At 33.2% G+C, this 19,312-nt stretch overlaps 1 protein-coding gene across 1 annotated transcript; it reads left to right on the top strand.

The window, feature by feature from the left end:
- Positions 1-212: 212 nt before the first annotated feature.
- Positions 213-12,733, top strand: LGSN (lengsin, lens protein with glutamine synthetase domain). Its single transcript, XM_051996706.1, has 3 exons — positions 213-999; positions 8,466-8,644; positions 11,356-12,733. The coding sequence occupies exons 1-3, from the start codon at positions 213-215 to the stop codon at positions 12,553-12,555; spliced, it is 2,166 nt and encodes a 721-aa protein (XP_051852666.1). The 3' UTR covers positions 12,556-12,733.
- Positions 12,734-19,312: the final 6,579 nt, after the last annotated feature.

The raw sequence follows: 19,312 nt of genomic DNA, 5'->3' as shown, positions 1-19,312 counted from the left end.
GAGGAGAAGTAATACCTATTTTAGAATCTGATTTTTCAATCTCTATTGTGTCATCTATGAATATTTTTCATGCAATATGTTGACTCTGTTGATTATAGGATGCCACAAGAGACGAAGAGGAAGAAATGGACTGATGGCAACTGGATATCTAAAATAAGAGGAAAAGAAAATAAAGTTACTAAAAGCTCGTTTCTTCATCAGAATTAGAAGAAATGGACACATCTTTCTCACAAGATATTTTAGACTACTATGATCTCCCAATAACAGGTGGTCATTTGCAGACCCAAGTTAGTCCACCTCTTCAAAAAACAGCTTGCATTTCTCCTGAACAGCAGGAACCAGAGGAAGAAAGAAATAAAAATTATTCCCAAGTAGAAAGTCTAAAAAATGGCAAATCTAGGCTTATCAAAGAAATACATGAAAACAATCAACTAAAGCAGATGGAGACTAGTCTCAAAGGGGATAAAGAAGGAATAGCAATGAGAGAAGATAAACCTGTGGGAGGCAAAGCTGACAATGAGAATGCTTCCCAGAGAATGGAAACAGAAATAACAACTGAGCATTTGGGAAACTATGATAAAGGTGTAAAACAAGCATTTACTTTGTACCTTGGAATGCCCAGATCAAGTCGGCAAGAACTTGAAACCCTACTGCCAGAGTGTTCACTAGGTATTAATCTAAATAGACATGGAAGCAAGCCTAGGGACATACTGTCTTCCCGAGTATTCTTGTCCAAACCTTGCAAACAAACAATGGCAAAGTCAAAACAATGGCAAACATTCCAGACATTTTACCCTCATCATGGAGAAGACCCAAAGCTAAACCAAGATATAATAGGAATGCCAAACAAAACAATCCTAAGACCCATTTTTGTGGAATCTGAGGAACAGCAAACAGGTGGACCAGAAGAGCAGCCCACTGGAATTAAAACAACACCCTCCCGGACAACAGGGAGTAAATCAAATCTTGAATTTGACTCCAATAATAGTAGGCATATTGGTAAGAACATAAGATTTTCAATTTTCATGTACTTTTCATGGTCCTTGTTAAAGTTATGGCTCCTTAATTTGGAGGTGGCATGGGATGGTGCAAACAGTATTTCTAGGAATCAAGAAACCTGAGTTCTATACTCATGCTAGATATCAGTTTTCTGACTTGTAAAGTGAGGTGGTTAGTCTAATTGATTTCTAAGGTCCTGTCCAGGACTTAAATATTCTGTGATTCTAAGTGACAGTGGCATAATCATGGTTTATAACAGAGTCTATTACACAATAGAGGAACAAAACAGTTCTTTTTATCTTTTTTTGGTAGTAGCAGGTGCTTATGAAGTCCAACCACCTGTCCCCCAAATAGCCATTTGCAAGTAGTCATGTCATGTTCACTATAACTGAAATATTTCCTCATTTTAACTGAACAAAGGCAACATGTCTCTGAGGTCTTCCAGTTGCTATAAAGCTTGGTGATTTTTTTTTTTTATATTTCCTTTTCTTCCCCTTAAACATTTCCAGCAGTAAAACTACTCCCATGAAGGCACATTGATTTAATTTATTAGTCCTGTGAGGTGGTTGGAATGCAAGAACATCGAATATGAACAGCACTGTAAAGAAAACAAATGAACCACAAAGCTTGCAATTACCTTCATGCTATTCATCATGTCCATTTGGGAAGTGTTGACCAAAGGGCTTAATTGTTACTAACAGGTATGATTTATTTGAAACAAAGGAATTTAAACAAGGATGCAGCCCAATCAGTTGATGCTATAAAAATGAAAATAGATTGGCTAGGGTGCTTATATTTGATGAAAAAGCTTCAGATCAAAGCACTAATTTATTTTTTGAGATATATTCTAGACTATCTAATGATAATTCTTACTTGTTAGAATAGACAAGGCCAGTGCACACAGAACAAGAGTACGCTATCAATGGTAATTCAAAATGCAAATATCGTTGTGATCTTACATGTGTAAGATAGCCATCTTATATAATATTCATCTTTTGTAAAATACTTTAAAAGAAATTTAATTTCAAAGATCTATACTTTAATTCATGTGAGTACTCACCCTATGTATGTAGATTATATTGTATCCCACATAGGATCATAGATTTTGAGCTGGAAGAGACCTTAGGTTCCAAGTACAACCCTTTCATTTTATAGATGAAGAAATAGAGACAGATGAATTAAGAGATTTGCTTTGGGTTCCATAGCTAGTAAGAGTCTGAGTCTGTATAGCTAATTGTCAGTTCTGTTCTTGCCCTTATAGTTTGATAAAATCATCATATTTTTTTTCTTTGTGAATCCAGAAGTTCCTTTATATCATGGCAAAATTGTACTATAGCAAGGGATATTAAGTAATACCTTCAGAAAATCCCTCTATAAAATATAACTTAATACTATTTAATATATTTTGGAACTTGATTATCTGAAAATGAATTTTAATAATTAAAACTGTTTTATAGATATGAGAAAAAATTGATACTAGCCTCCTATCTTTTTTCAGTAGATTGCCTCTCCTGCCATCCTTTCTCTCCCTCTCTCTCTCTCTCTCTCTCTCTCTCTCTCTCTCTCTCTCTCTTTCTTTCCCTCATCCCATCTCATTTTAGTCTCCCTATCTACTGGTTCATTCCTAGCTTCCTACAAATAAGGCCAAATCTCCCTGATCCTTAAAAACCCAGATTTTATCCTCTCTGTTAGATGTACTTCCTCTTTTCCCAGCTTAACTCTTTAGGTTATTTATACTTAGTGTCTCTCCTCTTTTTCTCTTCTGTTATTTTTTAATACTCATCAATGTGACTTCCAATCTTATCACTCAATTGAAACTACTCTCCCCAAAATTCAGTGCTCTCTTAGTTGCCAAATCTATTGGCCTCTTCTTAATACTTAACCTTTTTGACTTCCTTGTTGCATTTGAAATTGTTGATCTTTCCTAAATACTATTACCCCTCTATGTTTTTATGACATTGCTTTCTCCTAGTTTTCATTCTGCCTGCCTGCCTGATCCTTCTCTTAACCGGTTCATCATCCATATTCAACCCAACAACTCTGAGTGTACCTGAAGACATTTCCTGGGCTCTCTTCTTTTCTTATTTGGTAATATCACTCCTATGAGGTTAATTATCATCTTTTATAAAGGTAACTCCCAAATCTATATATCCAGTCATTGATGTTTTCCTAAGTACCAATCTAGATCATGAACCAGTTTTAGACATTTCAAATAGAATGTTTTATAGACATCTCTAATTTAACATATTGCAAACAAAATTCATTTCCTAACCTCCCTCCCAATCTCATACTCCCAAACTTCCCTATTTATGTTGAAAGAAGTACCCTTTCCCCAATCACCCTGATTTATCCACTTCTCATACTACATAATTCAAATTCCATGTTCTCAATATCTTCCAGATAATTTACCTTCTTTAAGCTCCCACATTCCCACTTTAGTTCAGGCCCTTATCACCTTTTCCCTACATAATTACAATAAACCTCTACTTATTCTATTTTCAAGTCTCCTTTGCTAATTCATCTTATACATAGCTAACAAAATGATTTTTCTGAAGTTTAGTTCTGACAATATTACATCTCCACTCAGTAAACTACATTAACTCTCTATTATCTTGAGAATCAAATAGATTCCTGTGTTTGGCATTTTCAACCCTTCAAAATTTGTCCCCTTTTGACTTTTCCAATACAGTTTTCCTTTGTACCTCACTGGGATTAGAGATCTGATGCTTTTATGAGCTTGAAAATCCATATAATTTTTTTGAATTACTATGGTATTAAAAGATAAAATATATTGCTATGTAATACCATATATATAGTTTATACATTTCTGAGTCTTTACATCTTTTCTGTTTTGTCTTCTGGCCTTCATGTGTCATCTGCAGCTTCTGTAAAATTCCCCCCAAATTCTTATTTAATTTCTAATACCAACCCATGGTATATTGAATCCAGGATGAAGAAAGTTTCAACATGGAAGAAATAATTGTAGTTGCACATTATTATCCTCTCTGGTCTCTATAATCTAGCCATACTTGCCAACTTGCTCTTCATAAATTCTGCTTTTTTTTTTATCTCTAATTTCCTTCAAAGCAGAGCTCAGGTACATTACTTCTAAATAAGGCTTTTATTGATTTTTTTATCCTCTCCAACCCTGTTATTGGGATTTTTTCCCCTTGAAATTATTTTCTTATTTGTACATGTTTTATCTTTTCAAAAGAATATAACTTCTTGAGAGGAAATATTATTTTGTTTTTGTCTGTATATCTCTAGAACCTTGCATGGTTCCTTAAATGTGGTGTTTGCTCAGTGTTTATTATATTGAATGAATAATGGGCATATAGCTTGTCTGTTACAGTGTATTACAAATGATGAATTGCATATACAAAGCAATGTAAAATATATCATCAGTTATGTGATACAGTGACTAGAATGCTGGGCCAGGAATCAGAATAACCAGAGTTCAAGTAATCTCTGAGATACTTACTAGATGCATGATTCTTGGCACCTAGGTGGTACAGGAGGTAGGACAGAAGCCCGGGATTTGGGAGGATCTGAGTTAAAATCTGGCCTCAGACATTCATTTTGTCTTGTTTTCCTCATTTCCTTATTTATAAAAGGAACTAGGAAAAGAAATGGCAAACTATTTTAGTAAATTTGCCAAGAAAACCCCAAATAGGAGAGTAGGACCTGACTAAAACAATTCAATGACAACAAATGATCCTGGGCAAATTACTTCTGCCTGCTTCAGTTTCCTCAACTGAAAAATAAAAATAATACTTGTCTCTCAAGTTTATCATGAGGATCAAAGGAGACTAATATTTCTAAAGTGCTTAGTATAGATAGTAGGTGTTTAGTAAATAGTAAATTATATATATATGTATATGTAAATAGCTAATTGTCAGTTCTGTACTTGAATTCCTGATGGCTTGGTGAAATAATCATACTTTTTGTCTTTGTATATCCAGAATTTCTTTCATTTCATGGTGAAGTTATACTTTAGCATAGGATACTAAGTAAGTTTTTAGAAATGTATGACCTGAAAAAGAACATAGACAGATTATGTAGTAAGAGTGAGGGCAATGCTAATGTTACATTTGTACTCGTAATGTCAAGAGATCTAGAGGAAGATATTTGGGAATGTTGGATAGACTAGCTGATGCGGTTAGTGGCAGTGCAGAAAATTGTAAGAATTGGGGTGGGGAATCCCCTTTGGTCGGTACATAGGTTCAATGGGAAAGAATTTGGGAACCCAAAAAGTGTGATTGGCAGAAAAGGAAAGATTATTGTTCACTAAAAAGGAATTCTCTTAGCCAGCAAATTCCTAATGAGGAATTTGTCCAAGGTGTGTTTGACAGATCCCTGATTTATGAGCAAAATGTTGATCTGAGGCTGGGAGTTGGCTGGGCTAATCAATAAAGGACTATCAGACAGAGATCTCCAATTGAATAAAATCATTTTGAAGATTTTTCCCCACAGTCTGGGAATTCCCTGAAGGGGATCTGGGACACCCCTAAAAGATCAATGCAAGGTGATTTGACCAAGATCTCCAACTGAATGAAACTGCTTAACTTGGGGAGAGCATTGTCTGGGAAGGTATGCTTTTTCCCAAGAGAGAGTTTGAGACCCCCGAATTTAGTTTCAAGATTCACCTCCCTCTACTCAGTCATAGCTATGATGGATTTATTAAAAAGCATGGACAAAAGTCACAGATGTTGAAAAGGCATGGACAGGTTATAGTTTGCATTATCTAGAGAGACTACCAATATTAATGTGATCACAGATATGTCAAAATAAATATTGAAGTGTTGAAGAAATATATATTTAGAGTTTTAAAGAGTTTCTGATTAGTAAATATTGGCTGTATCATTATTTGCTATATGATCATGGACTATATAGTTAACATATTTAGGCTTTGTTTTTTCCACATGCAAAATCAGGGGTTGGACAAGATAAACCCTAGAGTGGTCAACCTACATAGATAATTATCAACAGATTATGGCACATGAGGACTAATTGAAGGAAATGGATTTATTTCACCTGGAAAAGAGATCACTTAAGAGGAATATAATAGTTATCTATGAGATTCCACTTTGTTATAGAAATAGGGATTGGATCTTCTTTTTGATCCTAAAGGAGTCAAAGTAGAAGAAATAGGTGCAAGCTCCCAAGAGATAAAATATAGCATAATGTAAGGAAAAATTTGCTATCAATTAGGAATAGAAAAGAATGGAATGGGTTGTCTTTGAAGGTTTTTTTTTTCTTTTAAAATTTAAATAAAAAATAAATGTATGACATAAAGTAAGAATTTACATAACAGTAAAATAAAAAAAAATGATTGCACATGAAACTGCAAATGTTTTGAATTTTTACTCATTTTCTACTTTTAAAAGATCTTATTGTTTATTTGTTTGAATACTTTATTTATACTTAACCTTTCTCTTTTTTTCTTATACTCTTAGCAGCTTGTTTCTAGCTTTCCTCCTCACTTTTTGATTCCTTCCTTTTCTACTGAACTTGCATGAATTTTTTCTCTTTACAGATCACCAAGTTAAGTGTTTTTAGTTTTCTGGAGATTTAGTTTGTTCCCTACCCAGAGTAAATTCCATGAGTAAGGAGTAAATAAAAGTAGGTTTCTAGGATCTTTTTACCTTGATCATGGAAACTCCTTCTTCCCTGGGTCAGCTTTGGATGACCATGTCTTTAGTCTTCACTCTCCCAGTTATACTCCTTTTTTTGTCATTAGTCTGTGTAGAATCAATGCTTTCTGTTTCTAATGGGATAGAAAGGTATTCAGAGTGAATCACTATTATGAAAGAACTGTTACAGGGACATCCAGGGCAAGGAACCTGAGAAACAAGACTATGAGGTTGTTTGCACTGGCTATCTCTGATACACAAGCTGGACTAGAGTTGAAGAAAATGAATCAGATCTTTAAGTAATTCATTTCTCTGATATTTGGTCAAGAAGTTTTGGCCTAGTGTAGTATTTTTGTCTTAAGAATTGATTTAGCCTTAATGCTATAGATTTGACATTTCTTCTTTTGAGGTTTTTTTTTTCTTTTAAAATTTAAATAAAAAATAAATGTATGACATAAAGTAAGAATTTACATAACAGTAAAATAAAAAAAAATGATTGCACATGAAACTGCAAATGTTTTGAACTTTTACTCATTTTCTACTTTTAAAAGATCTTACTGTTTATTTGTTTGAATACTTTATTTATAGTTAACCTTTCTCTTTTTTTCTTATACTCTTAGCAGCTTGTTTCTAGCTTTCCTCCTCACTTTTTGATTCCTTCCTTTTCTACTGAACTTGCATGAATTTTTTCTCTTTACAGATCACCAAGTTAAGTGTTTTTAGTTTTCTGGAGATTTAGTTTGTTCCCTACCCAGAGTAAATTCCATGAGTAAGGAGTAAATAAAAGTAGGTTTCTAGGATCTTTTTACCTTGATCATGGAAACTCCTTCTTCCCTGGGTCAGCTTTGGATGACCATGTCTTTAGTCTTCACTCTCCCAGTTATACTCCTTTTTTTGTCATTAGTCTGTGTAGAATCAATGCTTTCTGTTTCTAATGGGATAGAAAGGTATTCAGAGTGAATCACTATTATGAAAGAACTGTTACAGGGACATCCAGGGCAAGGAACCTGAGAAACAAGACTATGAGGTTGTTTGCACTGGCTATCTCTGATACACAAGCTGGACTAGAGTTGAAGAAAATGAATCAGATCTTTAAGTAATTCATTTCTCTGATATTTGGTCAAGAAGTTTTGGCCTAGTGTAGTATTTTTGTCTTAAGAATTGATTTAGCCTTAATGCTATAGATTTGACATTTCTTCTTTTGAGGTTTTTTTTTTTTTTTTTTTTGGTAATGGTGGGTATTATCCAATAAATAAAAACTCCTTCTTAAAATCATTTTCCTCTTTAAAATACTTTTGATATAATATGTGTGATGTACTAAAGAAAAAGACAGAAACTCAACTCCATTCTTAAGCACTTAGAAACTTTTAGTATGTTCTTCTCAGGCCTTGAAAGAAAATTAAAATCTTTTAAAAGATATTCATCATAATAGAGGCTTGCAAAGTGTCAAGGTTGTATATTTATGTAAATTTATTCTCATTTACATAAACAAGGACATTTGTGTAAGCACCTACATATGGTAATAGTATACACTTATGCAAATAGTGTTAACTCCCAACTAGGCAAAAGTGATAAAAAGCCTCTTAGGCTGCTCTGAGGCAGCACAGTTGGGAAGATGTATGGGGCTGTGGGGGCAAGAAGGAAGGCTTCTGGTTATATGGAGATGAAATAATGAATCCACACTCAATAGCTATCTTTTGAATGTCTGAGAATATAATGGTTCTAATCACTACATTTATGTTGCTCTCAGGTCTCTCATTCTTCACAGTAAAATTATTTACAGATAAAATCTTTCATCTCTCAATAACTTGAACTCTCTCTTTTCTTAAATAGGTGGTTCCAAGGATCATGATACCAACAACCCTAGATTTCATATCCCACTTCCCTTGTTCTCCAGAGTAGAGCACATAAAACAAGAGATGACCAGAGACAATATACATTTTGTCAGATTTGAAGCAACAGACCTACATGGGGTGTCTAGATCCAAGAGCATTCCAGCTCGTTTTTTTCCAGTAAGTTTTATATTAAAGATATAATTTTATGTAATTCTATGACCATTAGCAGGTAAATCACAATTATATATATTTCTTGGAATCTAAAGCAATTCAAGCTTGAATTCAAGCATTCATTCAGTTTTTCCCTCAACCTTTCTCTAAGCTCACTGTTTCCCCAGAATCTAAATAGATCTCAATTAAGAATGCCTCTTCTTTAGCCTAGCAGAGGTACAACATAAATTAGGATGGGAAATTTAGGTCTTTCCTTTAATAATTTCTCTCTACTAAATTATTTTTCCAAGTTTATCACATTCATGAAGATTATATTTTATTTGACATGAACAACTTATAAGACCAAGAGCAAATATCAAAAGAAACAAGAATGATAATTTTTTTGAAAAATTAAAGTATCCTTTTATAGTTACTAATTATGATGAAAAAAATGTTAATTTTTGGATGACATTTAAAACACTTGGAGACATTATATACTAAAAAACAAAGATTTGCACATTTTCTTCCTCCCCTCACACTCCAGAAACAGTGTTGAGATTAAGTTGGAATATGGTTTGGGCCATATCCTTTGGATTTTGCCAAAGGAATAAAAATATTAATCAGACAGCTAAATAAACCCCTTTCCTCTTTTTCTCCCCTCAATATTGTATAATAGTATCTGAGCAAATACAGGAGTTAAATATTTCTGGAATCCAAATTAGTCATTTTTTTCTTATCTTGTAGGATATCACTATAATATATAGCTGTTATTTGTATAAAGAGTATGATATAGCTGTAATGGAAAATAGATTATAATATATTTATTGTTAATTATTGATCAAGGGCATTCAATAAAGCCTAGAAAGGGCCCTGCATCTATTGTCAGAGGACAATTTAAATCTAGTTCTGCCATTTAATACCTGTGTGATCTTTGAAGTAAGTCACTTGCTCTCTTTGGTTCTTACTTTTCTCATTTGTAAAATAAAGGGTTTGAATCAGATGATTTTAAAGGTACTTTCCAGTTCTAAACCTATGATGATCCCATGATTCTTGCCCCAGTATCTTAGTGCTGTGTGTTCTCAAGAGTGTGCTTGTAAATGTTTAACAACCACTTCTCAGAATATAACGTTTACATATATATCACTTTCTAAAATTTAGATAGTCAACAATATAATAAACCAGCCCCTCATTTATTGTATTTCCTGACTTCTGAGGTGAAAATTTAATAATTATCTATTGGGAACTAATCCATGCAAGCTTTATTTTATTTATTTATTCATTTAATTATTTATTTGTTGCTGAAATGTTCTGGCACATTCTACTCACTTAGAAAGGTCTTATGATTTTTGGCTGTTGTCTGAGAACCAGCCATACTGTGTTTAGAAAGGCATATTGTCAGAATGATTTTTTCTAGGAGGAACCTCAATAATACTTAATAGTACTAAGATTTGGTGTACAGTGATAAGTCTGGAGTCAGAAAGACTCACTCATCTTCTTGAATTCAAATCTCAGACATTTACTAGTTGTGTGATCCTAGGCAAATTATGTAACCTTGTTGACTCAGGTTCCTTATATTCAAAGTGAACTGAAGGAGGCAATGGTAAAACTCTTCAGTATCTTTGCCAAGAAGACTCCAGATGGGATCATGTAGAGTCAGATATGACTCAAATTTCTGAAAGACAATAATAAAACTAATATCTGAAAAGGTTATACATGATCTACTTTGATAAAGTGAATATATATACACAAGAATATCTTTTATTTTAATAGAAAACTCCTATGATTTTTTAAGAGAAAATAAGTTATGTAGTTTAAGAATGTATCCTGACCTAGGCAATAAGAGTATTAATAAAGAGATGCATATAAGTCATTATGTCTATGAAATTACAAAGCCAAATCCTATCCCTATTTTACAATTTGTGTATACTTGTCAAAAAGTGCTAAATCAAAGATGAGCTAAATATAGAGGTGCTAATAAAACAATAAAAATATTTCATATATAACAATCCATAGATGAAAATCAGTGCAGATAGACTTGCAAATAGGTAATCTTTCCTAACTAAATTTAGTAAAACATGAGTAATTTATATTAATATGTCAACGTTCCTTCAGTGTCATAATGTGGAGATAAAATAAACATAATCATTCATGCCATTAAAAGGAACTTGTGAAACATTCATGCTTTGAGACCTGTCTTTGAACCCTTAAGAAAAACAAGGGAAATAGTTCCCAACTAGAAATGTTATTGACTTTTTTCAAATGTGAAGTCAGTGCAAAAAAAAATCTCAATGATTTTGAAAAGATGAAAAGCATAGGATCATAAATACAGAGCTGGAAAGGACCTCAAGGCCATCTAATCCAACTTTATCCTTCTAGAGATGAATAAACTGATGCTCAGAGAGATGAAATAGCTTTTACAAGATCACAGATAAATGCAGGACTAGAATCCAATTTTCTTGATTCTAGAACTGCTTTCATAACATTCATATGAACCAGGTTGGGGACTAAGACCTAAGTGTTACAATATATAGTTATAAAAATTCATTTCAACAGTGTGTGTGTGTGTGTTTGTGTATATGTATATGTAAACAATCATAATAGATTTAAAAAAATTCTATTAGCTCTTTGAAGAATGTAGTAATTCTGTAAGCTTTTGAATTACTTCTTTCATAACTCTTTCTTGCTCAGCTTCCAAATTTCTAATCCCAACTGCTCTATAACATTCCCTTTTTATTTAGGAAAAAGCCATCCATGGTATTTCCATACCTAGAGGTTATCTTGAGCTGACCCTGAATCCTAAAGACAGTGAAGTGGATCATCTAAGTGTAACCAGTTTTAATAGTGACATCATCTTGATTCCTGAGTTATCAACTTTTAGACCTCTGCCATGGGCTGAGAGAACAGCAAGAGTGATATGTGATCCCTTTACCATAATGGGCAACCCTCTTTCAACCTCTCCCAGGCATATTGCCAAACGACAGCTGAGCCATCTACGCGACAGAGGCTTTTCTCTGCTTTCTGCCTTTACCTATGAATTCTGCATTTATGGTGTTGCTGAAGTCATAGATTCAAAGACAATATCCTTTCCCATGGGAATGCTACTCAGTAGTCATGACCAGCTCTTCATTCAAGAACTTGTTGATGGAATGTATCACATGGGGGTCAATATTGAGAGCTTTTCTTCTTCCATTGGACCTGGTCAGATGGAAGTGACTTTTTGGCCAGAATTTGGCATTACTTCAGCAGATAATGCCTTCACTTTCAGGACAGGTAGCAAAGAAGTGGCAAAGAAGCATAATTATCTAGCCAGCTTTTTCACTGAGACAGGATTTTACAATTCAGGAATTCTGGCTCATAGTTTGTGGGATACCAGTGGGAGGAAAAACTTGTTTTCTACTGGCTCCAGGGTACAACAACTCACAGACATTGGAAAAAAGTGGTTAACAGGGCTCTTAAAGCACTCTGCTGCTCTTAGCTGCCTAATGGCACCTGCTGTCAGCTGCAGAAAACGCTATTCTGTGGATTTCAAAGAACCAAAGGAATGTGTGGCCCCAACATGGGGGTATAATGATAATAGCTGTTCTTATAATATCAAGTGTCATAGCGAGAAAGGCACTCAAATAGAAAACAAACTAGGTTCAGCCACAGCAAACCCTTATCTTGTACTTGCTGCTACCATTGCTGCTGGTTTGGATGGAATCCAAAGTGAGAATAACTTCTTGGATAGTTCAGGTCACAGTGAAAATCTTGCTCAAACAAAATCTTCAGAAATCCCTCTAAAATTGGAAGATGCCTTAGTAGCACTTGGAGAAGATAAATGTTTGCGGGAGGCTCTGGGAGATACTTTTATCCATTATTTTGTTGCCATGAAGCAATATGAGTTGGAAAATGAAGAAACTGAGTCAGAAAGAAATAAATTCCTAGAGTATTTCATTTAGAAGAACACTCAAATTTTCCTTTCTTCCAAATATACTACAACTGCTTAAATATCTGAAGATTCAAGTTAATTCAATTCAGCAAATGTTTATTAAAAGTAACTAATATTTATAAGGCCCTATATTAGGTTTGGAGTAATCAGATGCAAAAATAATGTCTTCAAAGAATATAGATCTTAGTGGGAGAAGGGTGGTGTTTTGAAGATATGATATGTGGATAAATAAATAAAAATATTATATAAGGTCATTGCAAAAGAGAAAGAAAATTAACATTTGATGTAGGGGTGAGGGATGGGATGCAAGCCAAAAAAGGCCTTGTGGGACTCTGGGTAAGTTACTAATGCACTCTGGATGCAATTTTTCTCATTTGTAAAATGAAGAAAGGTAGGGTTGGATCAGATGGTCTCTGAGATCTTTTCTAACTCTAAACCTGTGATCATAGCATCCTATAATCTCTCATAAATCAGTGGTCAATAGCAAAAGAAAAAAAGCACAAAACCCCCAAACAACAAACAACCCAAATCCAAATACTTTTCATATTTCCTCTTTATGATTGCTGTAGGTATGTTGTAGAAAGGATTAATACATCAGAAAAAAACCTGGATAAGATAACCTCTGATGTCCCTTTCGGCTTTAGGAGTCTATAATTCTCTGATCAGTAACTTCTTAAATATGACTTTATTTGATATTGTACAGACTAAAATGAATGGTATGTTTGGTTAAGAAAAACCCTTTTAATCACAAACATATTGAAAATATGAGATAAAGTTAAAGGCAAGAGGATTAAATTCTAGGAGATAAGTTTGCATACTTTCCTTGTGCTGTCAGAAAGGCAAAAACATTCATTGATTGTTCTCTGTGTATTGAACTCCATATTAAACACCTAACTGAGAGGCATAGATTAATCTTTTAAAGGTCTAAATACAGTACACATCCACACTAGAACACATAGGGAAGTAAAATTAATTCATACATGTATTATATATATGTGCATATATATAATCTCAATTGCTTCACATGGAAGAAGAGAAGAAATAGGAATCTGAAGGTCGAGGTAAACCTAGAAGAGACTACCATTTTTTTTTTTTTTTTACCAAATAACAGCTATATCAGAATATCATACACTTTCAAAATCCAAAAATAACAATGAGTCAAAGAAAAAAAAGATGTATCTTGGATTTATCACTTATTCTTTGAAGCAGAATCCATTTGAAATTCATAGAATTACAGAACCTTAAAGTAGGAAGGTAACAGAGATTATGCACAGGAATGTAAGCTTCTTTGAGGAAATAGATTTATCAGTGAATAAATGAATGAATGAAAAGCATTTGTTAAATTCTCACTATGTGCTGAACACTGGGCTAAGCCCTAGGGATCTAAAAAAAAAAAAGCCCTTGTTCTCATGGAGCTCAGACTTGGGAAATAACACCAAAGAAAGTGCAGCTGTAGGCTAGATGGAAGAACCTGGAAATCCTTGTGGAGACCAGTGACAAATTGGTGGGAGGGAATCCTTAGACTAGTGGCTGGGTTACATGGCAATGCCTGGATTTGAAGGCTATAGAGGAAGGGCAGATGGAATCCTTGGAGGTTTTGTCTCATGGAAAGGCACAGAGCTGATGACTTCATTTGGGTTAAAAAAAAGTCTAGAAAAAGAGGTAAGGTGAGAAGATAAAGGGACTGGTAGTAGGTCTTTACTAAGATTTTGTTCTGGTCCAGCTGGGAGCAAAAAGAGAAGGTAAAGGAGAAGGCAAATGTTAAACACTGTGAGGAAAGGGAGTGTCTTTATAATATTTTTTACTTTATTTCTTCAGTGCTTTGTTTATAACCAGCTTTTAATTAATATCTATTGAATAAATAAATGAATCTAATCAAAGTCTCTATTGACAGATGAAGAAATGCAAACTCAGAAAGCTTGTGTATTTCTTTTATAAATGGACACAGACTGGAACAACATGCAACATATTGTGTTAATTACGTTCATATTATGCTAAAACCTCATTATAATTTTCTGCTCACCTGTAAATTATAACAGTTCATTGTCAGTGTGTATTGCTATTTAGAAATAAAAACATCTTCTACTGGCATCTGAAAAATGATGCATGTGTTTCTGTTCTTGCAGAACTCCACCCATCCCTTTGCTAATATTTTAAGGGTCACTTGTTACAAGACAAAGCTGAGACACTGCAATCTCTTTTCAATGTCATTGTTAAAGGTGACTAAGACAGATGAGTTGACCTCAGATACAATTTTCCACCTCTTTTTCATTGGAGGCCTAAATCAAACAAATAGATAAATAACTGGATGAATGAATAAATAAAAGAAGTTTTAAGAATTCGCAACTACTTTCTCAGAAAGAAATAATTGGCTTTGTTCCTTTTGATTAAATGGATTCCAATGAACACTGGTAATGAAAGTTTTTACCAGTTCCAGACTCTCACTAGAGATTCTGGTTCCTGATTGACTTGAAAGCCTCAGCTTTCTTATTTGTAAAATGGAAATGATAATATTTCTGTTACCTACCATATTATTTTGTCATGGAGACAGTGTTCATAAACATTATTATTCAAATTGGCAAATTTCTCCATCATATGAACATATATGTCACCTTTGTATCAGATATACCTGTATCATGAAGGATCTGTTTCTTTTTTATATAATATTTTTAACCCAATTATATGTTAAAACAAATTTTAATGTTTTTTTTTTTTTTTAGTTTTAAGTTCCAAAGTCTATCTTTCCTTTCCTCCCTTTTCCCCCTCCCCTTCCTCTCCCTGTCCCTGTGATGGTAAGCAATTCAATAAAGTTTATACATGTAAAACATTTCCATAATAGTCATTTTATACAAGAAGACAAATAAGAAATAAAAAGAAAGAAATAAAGCAAAAAAGAAAAATAGCAAATTTCAGTCTATATTTAGGCAGTATCACTTCTGTCTCTGGAGATAGATTATACTTTATCATTAAGGACTAATGTCTCCTCCTGGCACAAACCCGACCCAGAAATACTGGAAAATCCTTTTACTAGATAGTTTAGTAACTCCTAACTTCTAAGCACATCTATCAGAAGATATTTTGGTAAAAAGAAAAAAAAAGCACATAAACATTGGCTGTGGTCCATTAGACAGATTCCAGTAACCTACAAGTCTATACTAGCTATATTAAAGGTGACTATGATTTGCTTTTAGCACTTAAGATATTATTAATGAGGTTAGGGAGAGACCCCAGATATACTTCCTACTGATTTGGATAATGATTACAAGGTCAGCTCTGGAATGCTGAAGAAAATAGCTATGGCCAGAGAATAACAAAGGCATTTTAACAGTCAGCTGATCCAACCCTGACATTTAACAGATGCTGCAATTGAGTACTATAGAAATAAAGTGACTTATCCAAGGTCTAATATTTTTTAAGGCTAATGAATTGCCAGACTAGGTCCATGCATATTTTAAATGCTGTGGGTGATTTTTGTAAGCCTGCTGGTTTTTGAAAACTATTTGGAGGGCTGTTTTATAGCTTGAAAATAATCTTTTATGAATCTCTTTTCGGAAATTGCTTTCTTATTTTGCTTTCCTCTAATTGTTCTAATCAAAGCTTAAGGGGAAATGTGATTACTGAATTTAGAGTTGCTTATTAAATGAGTACATATACTATGTGTAAATTAAAAAAGTATGATGACTTGAAACCAGGAACTAAAACATTAGTACCACAGTAAGGGGTGTCTATTTTCAAAGGCATTTTATTATGCCAAATCTCATTTGACTGTGTCTGAAACCGCTATATAATAACAGCCAAGTTTGAAATGATGATTTGAATGAAATGGAAGATTTAAGCACTTTAATATGAATACAAATTGAAAGCACACTTTGAAGTCTGCACTTATCAGCAGCACAGCCCACCCCCTGACATCTCTGGAGTCACTTGTTTGATGAAACTGACTTACAAAGATGTTTACAATGTAGTGTGGAATTATTAAGTGAGGGAATACATTTTCTTTTGGGTTGCCTATTAAAAATGTTGAAAATTGTGTTTCTATTTATATAAAATGTGTATGCACATGATAGAGATATAATCCAACATTAGTATGTACAAAGAGAACCATTATAAAAAATTATCTTGCCTCCAAACATCTTCCCAAACAACATGCCACAAAGCTGAAATCCTCAGGGATAGGGACAGTCTCTAAATTGAAAACATTGTGTCTCCAGAAAGTCTCTGTCAAAAAACAAATGTGTTATTTGGAAAGAGTAAAAATTTTTTCATAGATTAATTTTTCACATGTGACTATAGAAAGCAAAGAGTAAAGATCTAAGTGAATAGGACCTAAAATAGGCAGAAATCTCATAAAAAAAATCAAAGAAAGGCAGTCTTGGATTGGTTTTTACCAAGAAGACTAAGGGATAGCAAGAATAAGATAAATCTATACCGTCTTGTCTATACAAAAGTCAACACAATAGTAGAAGGTAAGGTCCTTTAGAAAGTTAAACAGAAATAGTAACTCATCTGTATTCTGATAGGATATTCAAAATACATTTTTGAGTAAATAATAGCTGATTTTTAAATGCTATTTCATGATTTATAAAGTGCTTTGTATTCAATATGTCATTTGAACCTTTCAAGAAACTTGTGAAGTGGATAATACAGATATTTATATTTATTTTAGAATTTCAGCTGGGAAGAACCATATAGCACCCATCTAGTTTTGTTAGTTTAAAGATGAGGAAACTGAAACAAAGAAAACTTGCCTGAGATCACACTGCTTGTAAATAACAGGGCTATAATATAAATGTAAATTAAAAAAAAAATCTGTGACTGAAGAAACTTCAAAAAGTCAAATTCATGGAGGGACTGGGGATTTTATATATGACTAAAACATATGAAAATAACATTTAATATTTTGAATTGAAATCATTTAAGCAACATATTGATAAAATATGTGTAAATTATATTCTATTCTCTAAGTATTATAGATGACCAGAAAGTTATGTAAACATTTATGAAAAAGAATATATTGAAAGTTATATTTGAAGATCAACAACAATAATTTTAGCATAATGTCAATATTATAATGGGATATATCAAAACACGATAATTTTAATGTAATAATTTTAAATAAAGTTTTCTTTCAAAGAAAAAAGACTCAGTAGTCATCCTAAGAATCTTAGGAATAATAAGTCCTAAAGAATTGCTATCTAATTTATAGATATTATTAATATTATAATTTTTTTTCTGCCTATGGAACTCTTTAGTATTAGGCTTAAATTAAAATCGGCAGGAATTGCACAGATAAACTTATAGAAAGAATTTATCTTTATGTTCTGAAAGTTCTTGGTTACAAACATACTAATAGTTTAAACTTGACTTTGAGTTTTTTTGTTTTAAATTTGTAAAGTCACCCTTAGTATATCATACTATAGCATTAATGAGTCTTGATTTTTGAAACCATATGAGGATTTTGGACTATGTAATATTCTAATTCTAAGTGTATAGGAGGGAAAGCATAGCCATCTTTAAGCAGTTTTCTGTTCAGCTTTGCAAATGCATTCCTACTTTAGTTTTTACCAAGCACAACCCTGCACAAGTTACATTAAGGTCTTATATCTCTCTCATGAAACCTATTCCAAGCCTCCACATACAGACCACGGCAACAATTTAGTCACTGAAAAGACACACTAGGGGTTGTTCAAGTATCTTTCTATTTGCCTTTGTGGACTTCAATTTCTTTCTTGTTTCAAGGACTTTGGTATGGTTTCAATCAATATATTTCACTGACCACTAATCAGGAAGGAGAATACTAGATAGAATGCTGACACTGAAGACAGGAATACCCGGGTGTGCATCCATCTTTTGACACATAGGGGCCTTTAGCACCTCTCTGAGCATTAGTTTTCTCTGCAAAGAGGGAATGAAAGATCTTCAAGACATATACCACAGGATTGTTATGGAGTTTGAATGAGATAAAGTAGGTGAAACTCTTTGCAGTTAAAGAAATATCTAAATGCCTGGTATTATGGAAACTGAATTTTTGAAAATATATCTGAATACTGTATAAATTTAAATATTTAATGTTTTCTCTTAAAGAAGAATTAGTCAATAGGGATTTTTAAAAATGTGAACTCTGTAATCCTGGGCAGGTCATTTGTTTTATCTTTGCCTTAATTTCTAATCTGGTATTCTCTCAAACACAATTGTTAAATTAGAGAAAATGTTTTCACATTCCAACATTGTTCAAGCAAACAAATTTTTCTTGCAAAATATAATCAGGTGGGAGTGCTCTTTTTTTTTCCTTCAAATATAAATTTTTTTTATTTTATTTATTTATTCATTCATTTTAAAATATTTCATTAAAAAGTCTTTTGGTTTCCAAATATTCTCCTCTTTTTCTGCCTCCCTTCCATCCATTGAGAAGGCAAGCAATATGATTTCAGTTATGCTTGTGAAGTCATGCAAAACATATTTCCATATTAGCTATGTTGCAACCCCTCCCCCCCAAAAGTACACTTCAATAAAAAGCAAGAAACATAAAAAAAGTGAAGAAAGTTTGCTTCAATCTGCACTCAGAGTTCACCAGATGTTTCTCTGGAGGTGGATCGCATTTTTTATCATAGACCCTTTGGAATAAACATAAGTAATCTTAAAACAAAAGTTTTAAATTTGAATGATGCTGTAATGTCTTAGGAATATGGAAAAATCTGATGGATAGTTATATCTTATCCCCTAGGGAACTATGTAACTTGGTGCATTTTAATCAGTCAATCAGCAAG

Source organism: Antechinus flavipes, chromosome 4, assembly GCF_016432865.1.
Source record: "Antechinus flavipes isolate AdamAnt ecotype Samford, QLD, Australia chromosome 4, AdamAnt_v2, whole genome shotgun sequence".
Taxonomy (NCBI): Eukaryota; Metazoa; Chordata; class Mammalia; order Dasyuromorphia; family Dasyuridae; genus Antechinus; species Antechinus flavipes.
The sequence above is the reverse complement of the archived record's forward strand: the minus strand, read 5'-3'. Positions and strand labels throughout refer to the sequence as shown.